General features: G+C 33.9%; 2 protein-coding genes across 3 annotated transcripts; one reads left to right on the forward strand and one right to left on the reverse strand.

Moving 5' to 3' along the window:
* On the forward strand, positions 1 to 7,554 carry rac3b (Rac family small GTPase 3b). Its single transcript, XM_051124296.1, has 6 exons — positions 1 to 180; positions 2,231 to 2,302; positions 2,892 to 3,009; positions 4,410 to 4,472; positions 4,576 to 4,735; positions 6,628 to 7,554. Exons 1-6 carry the CDS (start codon positions 146 to 148, stop codon positions 6,756 to 6,758), a joined length of 579 nt encoding a protein of 192 aa, XP_050980253.1. The 5' UTR covers positions 1 to 145; the 3' UTR covers positions 6,759 to 7,554.
* Positions 7,555 to 10,387: 2,833 nt separating this feature from the next.
* dcxr (dicarbonyl/L-xylulose reductase) lies at positions 10,388 to 17,796 on the reverse strand. 2 transcript variants are annotated; one of them, XM_051124294.1, is made up of 9 exons: positions 17,688 to 17,796; positions 17,498 to 17,605; positions 15,698 to 15,795; positions 15,363 to 15,517; positions 15,241 to 15,283; positions 15,059 to 15,158; positions 13,213 to 13,277; positions 11,422 to 11,539; positions 10,388 to 11,076 (listed from the first exon to the last, which is right to left on the reverse strand). In XM_051124294.1, the coding sequence occupies exons 2-9, from the start codon at positions 17,547 to 17,549 to the stop codon at positions 10,973 to 10,975; spliced, it is 735 nt and encodes a 244-aa protein (XP_050980251.1). In that variant the 5' UTR covers positions 17,550 to 17,605; positions 17,688 to 17,796; the 3' UTR covers positions 10,388 to 10,972. The 2 variants fall into 2 exon arrangements, with proteins under 2 accessions (XP_050980251.1, XP_050980252.1); XM_051124295.1 differs by lacking the exon at positions 17,688 to 17,796 and having other exon boundaries at positions 17,498 to 17,681.
* Positions 17,797 to 18,120: the final 324 nt, after the last annotated feature.

The raw sequence follows: 18,120 nt of genomic DNA on the forward strand, positions 1-18,120 counted from the left end.
GCGAGGTTCGCTGTCAAAACCGCTGCTGCAAAGAGGGCAGTGACCGTATTTTTGCAGATATCTATCATTTCTCGGGTTAAGTGTGAGCTGTGGCATAATAAAACACGTTTACGGCCGTGAAGCGAAGCAACCTGTGTCTCCACAAATGCAAGCTATTAAATGCGTGGTGGTCGGCGACGGGTGAGTAGTGCTTTTGGGAGCTGATGGAGAGGAGCATCCATGGAAAACCCGTGTGGGCTATTGCAATGCATTCATGCCCAGTTCTGGCCTTTGCAATTGCATTTTTAATTATTTGCTCAGCGTAACATCCTATATTTGATCCAAAGCGCGTGCACGTGTGCGGAATGCATGTAAAGCTGAAATATGATCGGGATCTGTACAGCTATTGTAATGGGCGCATCACAACGTGATACATTAATAATTGTTTCATGTCTTCGTGTGTTATTCTGAATCGTTAATGCATGTGCGGATTGTCAGCATGCTTTGTTTATTGGAGATTAAATGAACAGGCTTTGAACAGAAATGTGTCATTGTCGTTCACTGTGTCAGGGAGTGTGTTTCATAGGGTGTTGTACTACTGACCCATGTTGAATGGCAAAAGCCTGAAGCAGAAACGCTATGGTTACCACTCCCTGTCTCGAGATGCGGAGTCCGAGTCATTCCGCGAATCGGTTCCTTTGAAGAACCGGTTCGGGAACGTGATTCGCAATTATTTTACATCATTGCGTGCAATTAAATGCAGATGTAATTATGATTAAATCAATTTCTAAGAAAAAAAATAAAAGAATAATAAAGAAAAGAGATGTTAAATCGACATCTTGAGAGGTAATTACACATTTTGTGCATTATAAATAAATAAAAAAGAACATATTTAAGGCTTTACAGTAATTTGAAGTATGTTGTTTCTGGTGGTGACCTTTTTCTATTTTAAAATGAGTACATTCTATTTAAAATTAGAGTTTATTGATGCCCATATACATGTGTGGATAATGAATCTTCCGTATGTAATATGCAAACTGATAATGTACACTACCAGTCAAAATTTTTTGACCAAGCCTGCATTTATTTGAAGTACAGCAAAAGCTGTAAAATTTTGAAATAATTTTACTATTTAAAATAACTGTTTTCTGTTGGAATATTTTTTAAAATCTAATTTATTCCTGTGATTTCCAAGCTGATTTAAAAAAAAAAACAAAAAAAAACATTTATTATTATTATGTTGAGAACAGCTGAGAATATTTTTTTCAGGTTTCTTTGATGAATATAAAGTTCAGAAGAACATTACAAATGTCTTTATCATCACTTTTGATAAATTTAAAGCATCCTTACCAAATTTAATTAAATAAATTTCTTTCACCAAAAAAAAAAAAAAAAAATTGGACAAATAATAATGTTACAAAAGCTTTTTATTTTAGATAAATGTGCTTCTAAACTTTCTATTCATGAAAGAAATTTGAAAAAATGTACTCAACTGTTTTCAACATTGCTAATAATCATAAATGTTTGTTGAGCAGCAGATCAGCATATTAGAATGATTTGTGAAGGATCACGTGACACTGAAGACTGGAGTAATGATGCTGAAAATTCAGCTGTGCATCACAGAAATAAATTACAGTTTAACAAATATTCACATAGAAAACAGCTGTTTTAATTAGTAAAAATATTTCACAAAATCACTGCTTTTGCTGTCTTTTGGATCAAATAAATGCAGGCTTTAAAAAACATTACAAATCTCACTGTTCAAAAACTTTTGAAATCGACATTATCATATATCACATCATTTCAGTTTCACTTTTGTGTTCTTTTGAACAAAAACAGCCCAGTTTAAAAAATCAGTCAGGTAGTGATTCGAGAACCGCTTTGTGAACGAGTCATTCACGTGACTCACATGAACGACTCTTATCGGTTAGCGCTCTCTCAGTACACGTTTCATTGGAAATGGAGCTGTGTGTGTGTGTGTGTGTGTGTGTGTGTGTGTGTTGCCCTCGGGCGAGTGTGAATCTGGGACAGGGTCTGTCACTATCTGACATACTAGCACCCACATAAAAAGAGCACACTAGCACTAGCAGCACTAACTACTTTTAGTTGATGCAGCCTTATTCATCATGTGATGTTTTGACCTAGTGCTCTTTTCACCATCATTTCCTCTCTATATATGAGTTTTATATAAATGCACAGTAATGCATGTCAGAAGTACACAGCTTATGCTGTCTGGTGTGTGTTTCCTCAGGGCGGTGGGTAAAACCTGTCTGCTGATCAGCTACACCACAAATGCCTTCCCCGGCGAGTACATCCCTACAGTGTGAGTATATAGCGTGCATCTGCTGTTTACATAAAAATATACAAACTAATTTATTGAAAATTGCATATGTGGTGTGTGTTTGTATCATATTTGATGCATCAGGCTTTAATGATGCATATAGTGAGAACATGATGATTGCATTGTAAATCAATAAGATCTTTATTACATTAATGATCTAAATAAGAGTGGTCGCTCTATATCTCCAGTAATATGTTAGTAAGATGAGATTGAAATGATCCATATAATGCAATGCAATCCAACGCTGATGAACAAATAAATGTTCCTCAAAAGATGTAAGATGTGAGATGTTTTGGAGGCCAGTGCATGTGACGGCATTGATTTGCATTTCAATAAGACAATTAGTTGAGCGATCTATAGTTCTAATGAACTCCGTCCTGATGCTTTATAGGGAGATATTCCAAAAATGTGAGCTGATGCGACTCTGGAATGTGTTTCTGAGGAACTGCTTTATTTGTCGTAGAGATGAATGAGTGTTCAGGAATGCTTCATGGCTCAGAATCGAAGTCAGTTTCTGAACCGCGGTGGCAGTGATTAATTCTGATGTGGTTTGTCTCTGTGCCTTTTTCAGATTTGACAACTACTCCGCCAATGTGATGGTGGATGGGAAACCGGTCAACCTTGGCTTATGGGATACAGCAGGACAGGAAGACTACGATCGCCTCCGTCCCCTCTCGTACCCGCAGACGGTGTGTGACTTTCAGATTCTTGTCATTAAAATGATTGTACTCAGCCCTGCGTCTGGAAATAATTCTGCTGATTTGCAAAAAAATATCCTAATATCACCTAGTTTAATGATACAATAGTGGGATAGTAATATAATTAATACACAACGATTTTAATTATGTATTAAACATACATATATATGTATATATATATAGATATATATATATAGATAGATAAATTTTAATTATTTATTAAACATATAAATATATATATAAATGAATATATGCTGTAATATTTATTAAACCAAAATAAAGGACCTCAAAAGTCAAGGGAATTTTAAGATCCAATACATATTTTACAGCTTTATGGACATTCACCCAAAAGTTTAATTTTATTAAATTAACTCAAAAAAAAAAAAAAAAAAAAAAATTAGTATTAGTTAATTAGTTAATAATTAGTATTTATGTGCCCAAATTATCTCTAACAAAATAATCTTGTTTTCCCCTTTCTGGGCAGGTGTAATTTTTTGCTCTCTCATTTATTTTGTTTTATTTTATTTTATTTTATTTTATTTAACACTGTCATTCAAAATTTTAGGATCAGTACGATTTTTAATGTTTTTTTAGAGAATTCTTTTATGCTCATCAAGGCTGCATTTATTTGTTCAAAACACAGAAAAAAAAGTAAAAATGTAAAGTATTATTGCAGTTTAAAATAATGCATATTTTAATGATTTCATGTGACACTGAAGACTGGAGTAATGATGCTGAAAATCCAACTTTAATCACAGAAATATATTACATTTTATCATATATTCACATAGAAAACAGCTATTTTAAATTGTAATAATATTTCCATTTTTTACTCTATTTTTTTTCTGAATTCTTCCAAAATTCAGCTTTTTCACAGGAATACATTTCGTTTGAAATATGTAAATAGATGTAAATTAAAGTATATTTACATAGAAAAGAGTTCTTTTAAACTGAAATAATATTTTACAATATTACTGGGTTTTTTTATCAGATAAATGCAGCCTTGATGAGCATAACAGATTTCAAAAAAAAAAAAAAAGCTGAGAAAAAAATAACACTTAAAAATACTTTTCACAAAATAAGAATAAAGATTGATTTTAATTAAGATTAGATTTTTCAGGAATCCTGAATCATGTATTTATGGTTTTTCTGCTTATCAAAGAATAATACAATTCTTCTTCCCCTTACAAATGGTGGTTGAAAGCAAAAATGCTATGAAATGCATATTTTGTGAGAAAGTGCTCCAGCAAAACAGACACTAGCTGTGGAATCAGGTCTTCAAAATGAATATGAAACAAGTATTGGATTCATTCAGCAAGTACGATGCAGTGCTGTGTAATCGAGTTGTGAATATCATTATGAACAGCATTTCCCCTCTGTTTTCTTTGCAGGATGTGTTTTTAATATGCTTTTCACTGGTGAGCCCAGCGTCCTTTGAGAACGTCCGTGCGAAGGTTGGTGCATCTCATTTTTCATTTGTTTTTGAAAGCAGAGCATGCAAAACAGACAAAAACACAACACAAGAATGTAATATATGACTGTACGTTTGCGCTGCAGTGGTACCCCGAGGTGCGACATCACTGCCCCAACACACCCATCATCCTGGTGGGCACCAAACTGGACCTGCGAGATGATAAGGACACCATAGAGAGGCTGCGGGACAAGAAGCTGTCGCCCATCACCTACCCGCAGGGTCTGGCCATGGCCCGAGAGATCGGTGCGTACAGACAAAAACACTTGATTAATGAATGAGAGCGGGAAAAGTGTACGTCCGGTAATGCGGTTATGGAGTTGGGCTCTGTGAGTGAGTGGGACGCTGGTTATGTTGTCATATGCTGGAGTGGGACGAAGCACAGAGATGCCCATTGTCTTAGCGCTGGAGGTCCAGCATGAGCCGGCAGCGCGGAGGAGGAAACACAATGGCCGTTCCTCCGTCAGCTGATAGAGAACAGCTCTTTGTGCTGCGGCAACAAGCCTGAGTCTGAATGTTTCTCAAAGCTGCCACAAACAGGAAAAAGCTGACTGATGCAGGAATAACATTTAAACGTTTAAACATTTGAGAGAAGTTAATGATTCTATTCAGCAAGGCTTCATCAAAAGTGACAGTAAAGACATTTATAATGTTGCACAAGATTTTGGTTGTGCAGCACAACTGTTTTTAAAATTGCTAATAATCAGAAGGATCATGTGACACTGAAGACTGGAGTGATGATGCTGAAAATTCAGCTGCGCATCACAGAAATCAATTACATTTGAACACATATTCACATAGAAAACAGTTATTTTAAATTCTAATAATATTTTACAATATTACTGTTTTTACTGTATTTTTAACAATTCAATGCAGCCAATTCAAGCAGAGCTTGAGAAAAAAAAATTGCACACACCCCAAACTTTTGTTTGAAAAATGTCTGAATAGTAGAGAATAGTATGGAAGCTTGTTTCTGCCACTAAATAAAAAAATTAAAAAAGGTTATTGTGACTTTTTATCTCACAATTCTGACTTTATAATGCAATTGCAAGTTAAGAAGTCAGAATTGTGAAATATAAACTTGAAATTCTAAGAACATAGTCTTTTTTTTCTCCCTCAGAAATGGACTTCGTAACTTGCAATTGTGAGTTTATATCACGCAATTCTTAGAAAAAAATCAGAATTGCAAGAAAAAAAGTCAGAATTGTGAGGAAAAAAAGTTAAAATTGTGAAAGTCAGAATTGCAAGTTTGTATCATGCAATTATGAGAAAAAAAAGTCCAAATTGTGAAATAATTATATCAGTATGGCAAAAGAAATTCTAGTAATATTTAAATATTTTTATTTTTATTTTACTTACAACTGCAAAATTACATTGCTAATATTTATGGCTAATATTTATTTATTTTTCAGACAATAAACCATCAACCTTTTATTTTGACAGAAAACTGCAGGGTGATATGGAAGCCCGTTTCCACCGCTGCATAAAAAATAAAAAAAGAATTGACTTTTTTTCTTCGAATTGCATGATATAAGTCTTACAATTGCCAAAAATAAAGTCAGAATTGCAAAATAAAAACACGCAATTCCACAATTCTTTGAATTGTGAAATACAAACAACTGTGAGTTATAAAGTCCAACTTTTAGGGGGAAAAAAGATTATGCAATTTTATATCTCACAATTCTGACTTTGAAGTTGTGTGTTATAAAGTCAGAATTGTGAGATATAAACTTACAATTCTGAGAAAAAAAAGTCACAGTTGTGAGATAAATTAAAAAAAAAGGCAGAATTGCGAGTTTCTATCTTGCAATTCTTACTTCATAACATGCAGTTGCGAATAATAGTCTGAATTGTAAGTCTTTTTTTCATCTTTATTTTAGTTACTTCATTTCTCAGAATTGTGAGACATAAACTTTATAACCTGCAATTGTGTTTAAATCGCACAATTCTGAGAATTGTGAGATAGAAACTTGCAATTACCTTTTTTTTTTTTTCATTTAGTGGCAGAAATGTGCGATCAAAGGGTGTCCTTTAGAGTATATATTTTCACCTTGACTCAAGTAAAATTCTTCCAATTAGAACAAAAAACACATTTTAGCTAAATGTGACGTTCACGTTTTGTTGTGTTTGTGCCGCAGGTGCCGTGAAGTATCTGGAGTGCTCCGCTCTGACTCAGCGCGGTCTAAAGACTGTATTTGACGAGGCCATCCGCGCCGTCCTCTGCCCTCCGCCCGTCAAAAAACGCGGCAAGCGCTGCACCCTCTTCTGAGCGAACGTCACTTCCCGGCCCCCGCACCAAACTACAAGATTTTTAATCAGCCTCTTGGAAAATATATTGTACTCCTCTCACAGGTTCGGTGACAGCCGTCCATGAAGTTCTAATGCACATTACATGTATATGAACCATTGGCTAGACGCGTCCAGTCGGAGGGAAACCTCGCGTAGATGGCTTTTGTTTTCGGCGGCCTCGCGCGCCCAGAGACGTAATATTCCATTTCATATCGTTTCTATGAGAAGTTTTAGTGGTCCAGTGTAATTGTCGACATACTGTAAGGAAGTGTTTCTTGGTGTTGTAAAGGAAGCGTGTCAGAGAAACGGCAAAGTTCTGTTGATTTAGACGGTCTTGTACAAAGCTAACCGTTCGCAGTATTAGCGTCGCGTTAAAGTCAACGTGAAACGGACTTCACGACCCGTTTTACATCTGGAATGAGCGAAACAGGATATTCAGCGTGTACCTCGAAGTTGAGCTTTGTACCCAGCGAACAAAAATTTGTTCCAAGAAAGAATTATTTCGAAATGTTTTCTTAACTTTTTTAAATGTTATTTTAATAACTTTTTAGGTACTGCAAAAGTTAAAGGAACATTCCATTTTATTATTTGAAACATTATGAGAACGTTACTGTTCAATGTTCTTTCAACGTTCAGTTTTTAAAATGTTTATAGACCATAAGGAAACATTTGATTTGATTATTTTGCAAACATTATGAAAACTTTTAAATGTTCTCTAAACATTCTGACAATTGTAACATTTAAAAAACAATGTTTCAAATCAAACATTCCCTGAATGATGTAACATTTTTAATAACTTCGAATGAACATTGTAACAATGTTACAGGAAGAACATTTGTTCAGAATGTCAGTGTTAACATTTTGAGAACATTTAGTGTTTTTTATTTTTTATGTTATACATTAAGGACACATTTATATAATTTTGTGGGAATGTTCATTTGAATCTTTTCTGAACTTTTTGAAATTAGTAACATTTAAAAACATTTTGGGAATGTTACTTTTGAATGTTCTCTGAACATTCTAGTAACATTTAAGAAAAATGTTTAATGAACAAAGTGTAAATGTTTTTGTGCAAACACTAATAAAGAGCAGATCGCTCTGAATGAACACTGTATTAACGTTACTGGAAGAACGTTTCCTGTTAGCTGGGTATATAGTCATTACGTTTTGACGACAGATTGCAAAGATGAAGACTTTGATCTTTGGAATATTGCGCACGACTGAATGACGCGCTATATGACCAGACGCATAAATGAAGAACTCAAACAGGGTGTGTTTGATTTCATGTTGACTTTAAAGCCTGATGCGTTCATGAAGACTAGATGTTCCAAACACTGGAGAAGGAAACTGTGAAACTCGCACGTGGTGTCTCTACTTTCACGTGGATCTGAACTAATTGATGCGGTTAGTGAATACACTGGTTTTGGATTTTCTTTCTTTTCTAGTTTTCTACGTACAGATTAAGCACCGATGAAGGGTTTTATGGTACAGCTTCACGATCCCAAATCTCGGCGCTCTGTCTGAACAAATGCCCATCGATGGCGATGGCGATGGCGATGGCGGCGGCGGCGGCGGGTGTACGAGGGACTTGCATGCCACGACCGGAAGCCTGAAAAGACACGCATGGGCGTTTGTTCTTGATCGTTCCCTTGTTCAGTGGTGTCTGCATGTGGCGTGAGTGTGGCGTTCGTCCGTGACGTGCTTGGCTGTTGGGTTCGAGTCTTCGCGATCGCAGCCGTATCCTGCATCGGTGCTCCAGCACTTCCTTTCTCTCAGCTAACTTTGTAAATAACTCAAAATGGACAAAAAAAGTTGATCTTCACAGCTGCCAAAAGACATTTCCATGATGTAAGATAGTATATTTACACAAATGTTTTAGATGAGGAATGCATTAATTAATAAATCTATTCATGTTTTACCCTTACCGTCACTCTCTGCTTTCATTCATTTGAATAAAAGTATAACAGAATCTAATGCACATGTCTTGTGCAAGTCTTCTGAAGCCAAACAACAGCTTTGTGTGAGAAACAGACCGTAATGGGAGATTTTACGCTCGTTTGCAGAGCTTCAAGTCAATGCATTTCTGCTTGCTTGTTGAGGCCTTTTTACACTGTTGCAAAAAGTTGGATATACAAGCTTTTCTGCAGAAATACAGTATATTCATGTAAAACGGTATTTATTATATGCTATGTTGAAAACCTCAGCTTGATTGTTTATATTGTTGGAAAATGTAAAAGATATTAAAATTCAGCTCTAATCGGCTAAGGCATGATATTATAAACATCAACTTCATGATTTTCTGTAAAGCTGCTTTAAAATAATGTAAAATGCAAAAAGTGGTATATAAATAAATATAACTTGGCTTGGCTTGATTGACTTAAAAGTCCAAAATTTGGTCAGGAAAATCTAGATTTAATTATTACATTGTGGTATTGTGGAACCAGGGTTATAATTGTTAATTAAAACTAAAAACTAAAATCATTAAAAAAAAAAAAAAAAAATATATATATATATATATATATATACACACACACACACACACAAAACTACTAAAGCCAACTAAAATTAAAGTGAGCAATAATTAAATCATTTTAAACATTATATAAGACATAGAATAAAATATTGACTTAAAGGTCCAAAATTAGTTCAGGAAAATCTGGATTTAATTATTATATTGTGGAATAATGCAAGACTCAGATCAGAGTCAGAGTTACTATTGTTAACTAAAGGTAAAACTAAAAACTAAAATCATTAAAAAAAAAAAATCATTACTTGAAATGGAAAAAAAAATATTAGCAAGAATAAATGTAACATTTTTTCACCTAATTTTTTTTTTTTAATATTAAACTTTTATTTTATTTCATTTAGATGCCAATGCATCATTTCTCATTTTCTTTTAGTTTAACTACAATTTTATAAATGTATTAATACAATTTAATAGTAACTATTTAGACAAGATTAATTTGAAAAAATTGAATTGAAATCTGGATTTAATTATTACAGTGTAGAATAATGCAAGACTATGAATCAGGGTTATAATTGTTAAATAAAAGGAAAACCAAAAACTATTTTATCATTTAAAAAAAAATCATTACTTGAAATGAAAAAATATATTAATAAGAATAAACATAATATTAATAATATTACAAATGTAACATTTTACAAATGTTAATTTTTCATTTTTAATATATTAAACTTATTTTATTTCATCTAGATGCCAAGGCATCATTTCTTATTTTCTTTTAGTTTAACTAAAATGTCATAAAATTGAATAGTACCTATTTAGACGTATGTGACTCTGGAGCATAAGTATCACGGGTGTATTTGTAGCGATAGACAACAATACACTGTATGGGTCAAAATTATTGATTTTTCTTTTATGCCAAGAATCATTAAGATATTAAGTAAAGATCATGTTCCATCAAGATATTTTGTAAAATTCCTACTGTAAATATATCAAAACTTATTTTTCGATTAGTAATAACTTCATTTGGACAACTTTAAAGGTGATTTTCTCAATATTTTGATTTTTTTTTTGCACCCTCAGATTCCAGATTTTCAAATAGTTGTGTCTCGAGCAAATATTGTCCTCTCCTAACAAACCAGACATCAATGAAAATCTTATTTATTCAACCTTGAGACAATGTATAAATCTCAATTTCGAAAAATTGACCCTTATGACCACGGTCCATGTTCACATGTTAAGGAATTAATTTGAAAAAACAAATGATAAAATTATTTTAAAAATTCTATAAGACAGAATAGAATAGAACAGAACAGAATAGAAATAAAAATCATGTGATTGCTGATCTCTACAGGCCGTAGATGATACTACAGGACATAAAATCTACTGTATTGTCATGGCAACTGGAAGCAGAGACCTTCAGGCTCTCATGAGGAGCATATGAGCTCATTAGAGCAACAGCTGTTAAACGCTTCACTTCAGTTTAATGTCCTGCTCATTATGCAGGCTGCTCTAGTGTGTTACACTAAGAGAAAACATTCACACAAAAACACCATTTATGTTATTTACTCACACTCAGAATCCCACAGTGGACTGTCTTTTTTGTGTGACACAAAAGGAGATATTCAGCAGAATGTTCATGCTGCTCTTTCGAATACAATGAAAATGACTTGTCACAGGTAAAAGGCATCCAATCACCTTCATTCACCTGTGTGTGATTATATTCATTCTTAGCAAGCCAGAAAACCTCCGTCCACGGGCAGGATGACGCCGTTGGTCATGGCGCTCTTATCGCTGAGGAGGAAGAGGATGGAGTTCACCACATCCTCCACTTCTAAACAACACCAGAGAAAAGATGTTTAGTGTGCCGAGCAAACAGAAACACTCTAAAAAAAAAACTCAATCACTAGAGACTGAGGCTGTTGACATTCTGGTGTTTCATAAGCGTCACATAAGTTTCACAATCTGCCTCTGATGTCACTAAATCACACTTGCACAATCTTTGCTGAAGCCCAAATGCAACACATTCACTGCACTGCCAATGTGAGTCACCGTACAGAACTGTGTTCTCATAATCAATGAGATTTATCAGCGTAGTCACCTTGATTATTGAAACAACTGGGGCAAACACGATTTGACTTTCATAGTGTGTTACGGTGACCCACAAACACACACTCACCTGCAAACTTCCCCAGCGGGATGCGTGACGTCATGCTTTTGGCTTTTTCTGGGTCACTCCATCCAATCTTCCCCATATCTGTCATCACCACGGTCGGATTCACAGAGTTCACTCGGATCTGTCCAGGACACATTACATCACGTCAGCAATGAATACAGTTACCTAACACACACTTTCAGTCCAATATAGAGAAAACTCACAAAGATTAGTTTTGTTTTAATTTAACTGCAATAACAATAATAATAATAATAATAATATAATAAAATAAATAATAGTTGTTGTAATAAATATACATGTTGTTATTATTTTTATTATTATTAAAATGCATTTATGGTAAATATGTTTACCAATAACTACAACATTTGGTCTTAAAAAAAAAAGTAAATAAATATTAAAATAATATTGATTTAAAAACAGAAAATACACCATCATGGGTAACCATGTTACCAATTTTGGTGTATCTGCTGTTATATTATTTATATAAAATCTAATAATCATCATAATTTTTAAACAAATTAAAAGAAAAAAAAAAAAAAAAAAATATATATATATATATATATATAAATAAAATATTCATATTTTAAAAAAATGTATAAAAACAGAATACACATCAAAATGTGTAACTAAATCTGCAACCATTTTGGTGTATTTGCTGTTTTATATTTTAAATATTATAAATGTATAATATTTATATTAAAACATCATAATCATAACATCATAATCATAAAAAATAATATTTTAATATCATATAAACACAGCAAATACACCAATACCCACTTTTAAGTATTTGCTGTTTTTATATTTTTAATATTATTCATTTATTATTATTATGATAATTATTATTATATGATTACAACTATTAATAATAATAATAATCATCATAACCATAATAAATGTAAATAGTATTTTCAAAATATTGAAAAAAGCAAGTACACCATGTATTTGCTGTTTTTATATTTTTAATATTACTAATTTATTATTATTATTATTTTACAGATAATATTAACAATAATAATAATCATCATCATAATCATAATTTATAATATATATTTTTAAAGATATAAAAACAGAAAATACACCAGAAAAGGTAAGAGGGTTCATGTAAATTCGGATGTCACTCAGCAGGGTTACTAAATATTTTAATCATCATATTTCACTATTCATGGAAGAAGTTACTACAGTGTTCGGCCATGTCCACATTGTTCATTAATGATCCCATTTAGCTCTCAAGAAAAGAAAAATGGATTAAAGATGTTCTGTCCTCATAATGACAGGCATTATAGTTTATAGTTTAATTAATTTGACATTCCTAGAACAAACCAGTTTGTCTGCTCCATAACACATGAGCGTGCCAAGAGTGTCTACCAGTCGGGATCTATAGTCTGCTGTATAATCTGCTGTTTGTTCAGTCAGGAAGAAAAACATGATGGTGAATATTAACAAATCCCCACCATCCAACCCAAAACTGCGGGCCAGAAACAAACAACTCCACCATAAATATGCATTATCAGCTGTCAGCAATTCCTTCCACTTCTCCACATAATTACAGAGCGGTTAGCGATACACACCCCGATATTTAATCGCCCATTTGAGACGATTAGCAAACAGATTCACAGATTTAAGAGGGTGTTTGTTGACTGATGAAAAGTCTGTTCACCGCAATGCACGATTCATTTTCTCAAAGCTGTAAACAACAGACAATGAGCTCAGTGTTTGACAAATCCCATTAACATGATCTGACAAAACTCATAAACTGCACTTTAAATCAGGATTTAATAAGCAGTGATGAACCTGATACGGGCCCAACTCCAGCGCCATCACTCTGGTCAGCATGTCCAGCGCTCCTTTAGTGGCGCCTGCGCAAAACACACTCAGCTCATTACTATTTTAAATGTGCACTTCAGTATAACATTATAGGATTTGGATTAACATCTGAAATATGTGACCCTGGACCACAGAAACAGTCATAAGAGTCAAATTTATACAACATTTATACATCAATAAATAAGCTTTCCATTGGTGTATGGTTTGTTAGGATCAGACGATATTTGAAAATAATTTAAAGTTGTCCAAATGAAGCTCTTAGCAATGCATATTACTAGTCAAAAATTAACTTTGATATTTACGGTAGGAAATGTACAAAATATCTTCATGGAACATGATCTTTCCTTAATATCCTAATGATTTTTTGGCATAAAAAAATTGGTCAGTCACTCAATTCTGTGGTCAAAATTTTTTATATAATGACCCTTAACCGTGCTGTAATAAAACTCTAATCAGCTTTTCACATCCATGCATTTAGTTTAATTGTCTCAGGGCTCTTTTCTTTGTATTATCTGACCCTCACATAAAAATCTCCCATCATTGCATATTTTATGCACATGCATGAATGCGGCCTCATTAATAGTAATGTTTACATGCACCAAAATAATCTGATAATAATCAGAAAGCCTTCACATGATTATAGACCTGAAATAATCTCATCAACGGGAAAAAATTAAGCAAGTAAACAGGGAAAAAAAAACATGCAAGTTTACATGAGTTTTCGTTTTATGATCTAACGTCCTCGTAAAAAGTCTCTTCTGCTCATCAAGGCTGCATTCATTTGATCAAAAATAGAGTAAAAATTGTGAAATATTATTACAGTGTAAAATAGCTGATTTCCATGTAAAAAATCTGTTAAACTGTAATTTATTTCTGTGATGCGCAGCTGAATTTTCAGCATCAGTACTCCAGTCTTCAGTGTCACATGATCCTTCACAAATCATTCTAATATTAATTATTATTCTGGCTCAATTATTAATGATGGTTCTTACTTAATAACAATGCTGACAAAGTTTTTGCCGCTTAATATTTTATAAATATTTTAGATTTTATTTAGGGCTGTCAAACAATAAACCGCATACAAAATAAAAGTTTGAGTTTGCCATATATATATACAAATTAATGTACATATTTAAGAGAAATACGTTATTTATGTACAAAATATTTATATATATACACAATACAAATTATATAAAAGATTATAATAAATACATATACTTGTAAATATTTCTTAAATACATACATTAACTTGTGTGTATTTATATATACATAATAATTACACACAGTACACACACATATATTAGGCAAACTCAAACTTTTATTTTGTATGTGATTAATCATGATTAATTATTTGACAGCCCTCATCTTATTTTATAAATATCTTTACTGTCACTTTATGCATTCTTGATTATTGTATTTTATTTTATTTTACCCTAAACTTTTGAATGGTAATATATATTACAATGTAATGTTTTCACAAAAAATTCTGCTTTGATCACAGAAATAAATTACATTTGAACAGACATTTACATAGAAACAGCTAGTTTACATTGTAATAATATTTCACAATTTTTGATCAAATAAATGCAGCTACGGAGAGCAGAATCATAATTATTCCAAGCTTTTGACCAATAGTGCACAATCATATAAACAGAATTAGAAATGGGATTTGATTCATTCTGGCTGTAGAAAATTGTGTATGGAAACAAAATCTTTCTCTCCGGGCCCAATAAATAGGCCTGGGACAGTGATTCCAGTTGCATGAATTTGATAAATACGATTAGACGTTTGAGTTGCGGGTCAGTGCACTCACAGTAAACGGCGTGATCTCTCAGAGCGCTCTGTGAGGCTTGACTCGAGATGTTCACAATGGATCCTCCACTTCCTCTGGCCTTCATTCCTCGAGCCACGATCTGCAGCGAACGCACGCAACACCATTACAAACGTAGACAGCATTTATAAAACTCCTCCAGCATAGGTTTGGTCTCTTCTTACTTGAGCAACATGAAGTGCAGCCTTCACGTTGACATTGAAAGACCTGCGAAGGCAATCACAAATGCACTCAGCCTATTTAAACACACAAACGACAGCGTGTGAGTGATATTTCAAAGCCGTACGTGTCAAACTGATCTGGCGTGACTTCCAGGAAGGGCTGAAGTTTAGCGCAGGCCGCATTGTTCACCAGCAGATCCACCGGACCCACGTCTTTCAGCGCCTGCTCTGTGGCGTCCCAGTCCGACAGATCCACGCACACCGGCTTAATGGAGGGACACTGCGGATCAAAAGCAGCCTGTATTACAAAGAGGCCGTGCATTGTCAGAGTCTGGCTGAATGAGAGCTAGAAAGCATAAAGGAGCAGCGGGAGAACGCTAGAACGCCGATGCGCCGGGAGACAATGGATCGGTGGGCTTTTGTCTCGGGATGAGCCGGACCGTGACCGAGGGGTCGTTACCTCCTGCACCAGGCTCTCCAGGTCAGCCTTAGTGCGTGTGACAGCCGTGACCTCTGACCCACAGCGTGCCAGAGCCAGTGCCGTGGCCCGTCCGATCCCTGGGAGGCATTGAGGAAAAGTCAACGATCTGACGTATCGTTATACTCAACAACACTCATTTAGAGAGTTCAAAGCATGCATACTATGTGCTTATTATGCAAATGTGATTATGCACTTTTAAAGGGACAGTTCACAAAAACATGTGACATGTCTGACTTTATTTCTTCTGTGGAACACAAAAGATAATGGTTTTAAAGAAGTCTCTTCTGCTCACCAAGCCTGTATTTATTTGATCCAAAGTACAGCAAAAACAGTAAAATTGTGAAATATTTTTACTATTTAAAATCTCTGCTTTCTATGTGAATATCTGTTCAAATGTAATTTATTTCTGTGATGCGCAGCTGAATTTTCAGCATCATTACTCATGTGACTTCAGTGTCACATGATCCTTCACAAATCATTCTAATATGCTGATTTGCTGCTCAACAAACATTTATGATTATTAGCAATGTTGAAAACAGTTCGGTACATTTTCTCAGGATTCTATGCTGATAAATGCTGTTCTTTGGAACTTTCTATTCATCAAAGAAACCTGAAAAAAATCTTCTCCGCTGTTTTCAACATAACAGTAATAATACAAATAATAATAAATGTTTTTTGAGCAGCAAATCAGAATATTAGAATGATTTCTGAAGGATCATGTGACACTGAAGCCTGGAGTAATGATGCTAAAAATTAAACTTTGAAATCACAGGAATAAATTACATTTTAAAATATATTTAAATCGAAAACAATTATTTTAAATAGTAAAAATATTTTAACATTTTACTGTTTTTGCTGCACTTTGGATCAAATAAATGCAGGCTTGGTGAGCAGAAGAGACTTCTTTAAAAAAACATAAAAAAAATTGCAGCTGCTTGATTGCTTGTATCATTGCAAATATTATTATAAATATTAATTTTATGATTTTTCACTTCAAGTTTGAAACAATGTGTATGGAAGGCCATAATACAATTGTGACTTATCTGACAGATCTGACTTTTTGTCTCTTAATTCTGAAAAAAATAAAAAAATCTGAATTCTGAGAGACACAGAATTCTCACCTTTTTCTTTTACTTTTTTTTTTTTTTTACATCTTGCAGTTGTTGTTTTTTTAAATCTCACAATTTCAGCTTTTCTTCTCAGAATTGCACATTTATAGCTTGCAATTCAGACCTTTCTCAAAAAAAAAAAAAAAAAAAAAGGGCCAGAATTGTGAGATATAAACTCAGAACTGCAAGAAAAAAAAAAAAAAGAATTGGGAGATAGAAGTCACAATTACCTTTTTTTTTTTTTTTTTTAAGTTTTATTTATTTTCAAAAATGCTTTTTTGTACATATCATTTTTGGGTCTCATAATATTTTCTATAATGTTATATATTTTCAGATTGAATGCTAATGGAATAATTCACATACATACATACACAGATTTAATTGGTGGCAAATTCGAAATTGCTGCTTGTCTCATGAACTCTCCAAAATAAGTCTGTTCCTTATAAAAGCCTTATGGTATGACAAACAAATGGTATGGCAAATCACTGAACACGACTAATATAAATCATTTATATTATACTGTTATGTTGATTTTTGTTTTGAGGCATGGCATGTTAGTAAATGAATGGAAAAGAGTGACATGGACTGTCTTAAATATTTCTCCTTTTGTGTTCCACGAAAAACAGCAGAAATGTTTGTGTGAACTGTCCCTTTAAGCATTAAAGCTTACCTTTGCCAGCTCCAGTCACAAGAGCACGCTTTCCACTAAATGAAATCTCCATACTTGCTTTTTCCAGCCCACAAATCACTCTAGTGCTGGCGTCACGTTGCTAAAACACTGCAGAAGGATTGTTTAAACGAAACCGATGAGTTTAACAGCGTAGCAACGTTGTATCAAAGCTTTACCATTCTTCACGTACCTCTGTTCGATCGGATGTTTGTTTGACTGAGCGAAGTTCACTCGAGTGCAGCACACTGAACAGGAAGGACGTGAAAGCTCAACAAGTTCGTCTGTATTTGTCACATGATCTGCTCACATAACGCGTTTTTGCTGTGAAGACCACCCTCCACCAAAGAAGTTACTTCTTTAAATGAGGGTGCCATCGATCGGTCACACTAACACCTCTGCCTTCACTATCTACTTCTTCTGCATTTTTTTTGTTTGCATTTTGCCTTTATTAGGATAGGACCGATCAAAACTGACAGAAAGGGAAGTGGGAGAGATAGGGTGCGGGATCGGAAAAGGTCCTCTAGTCGGGATTCGAACTCGGGACGCCCGTAGCGCAACAGCGCTGTATGTTGGCTACAATAATTGGTTGAATTTTTAATAAGACTACGAGTAAACAATCAGAA

The sequence above is a fragment of the Labeo rohita genome, chromosome 12 (genome assembly GCF_022985175.1).
Source record: "Labeo rohita strain BAU-BD-2019 chromosome 12, IGBB_LRoh.1.0, whole genome shotgun sequence".
Taxonomy (NCBI): domain Eukaryota; kingdom Metazoa; phylum Chordata; class Actinopteri; order Cypriniformes; family Cyprinidae; genus Labeo; species Labeo rohita.

Coding starts and splice junctions, on each gene's coding strand:
- rac3b (XM_051124296.1), top strand. CDS start 146: ATGCAAGCTATTAAATGCGTGGTGGTCGGCGACGG. Junction 2,303..2,891: donor GGCGAGTACATCCCTACAGT/GTGAGTATATAG, acceptor TGCCTTTTTCAG/ATTTGACAACTACTCCGCCA. Junction 3,010..4,409: donor CCCTCTCGTACCCGCAGACG/GTGTGTGACTTT, acceptor TTTTCTTTGCAG/GATGTGTTTTTAATATGCTT.
- dcxr (XM_051124294.1), bottom strand. CDS start 17,549: ATGGAGATTTCATTTAGTGGAAAGCGTGCTCTTGTGACTGGAGCTGGC. Junction 15,518..15,697: donor TGGAGAGCCTGGTGCAGGAG/GTAACGACCCCT, acceptor TTTGATCCGCAG/TGTCCCTCCATTAAGCCGGT. Junction 13,278..15,058: donor GAGAGATCACGCCGTTTACT/GTGAGTGCACTG, acceptor TGTTTTGCGCAG/GCGCCACTAAAGGAGCGCTG.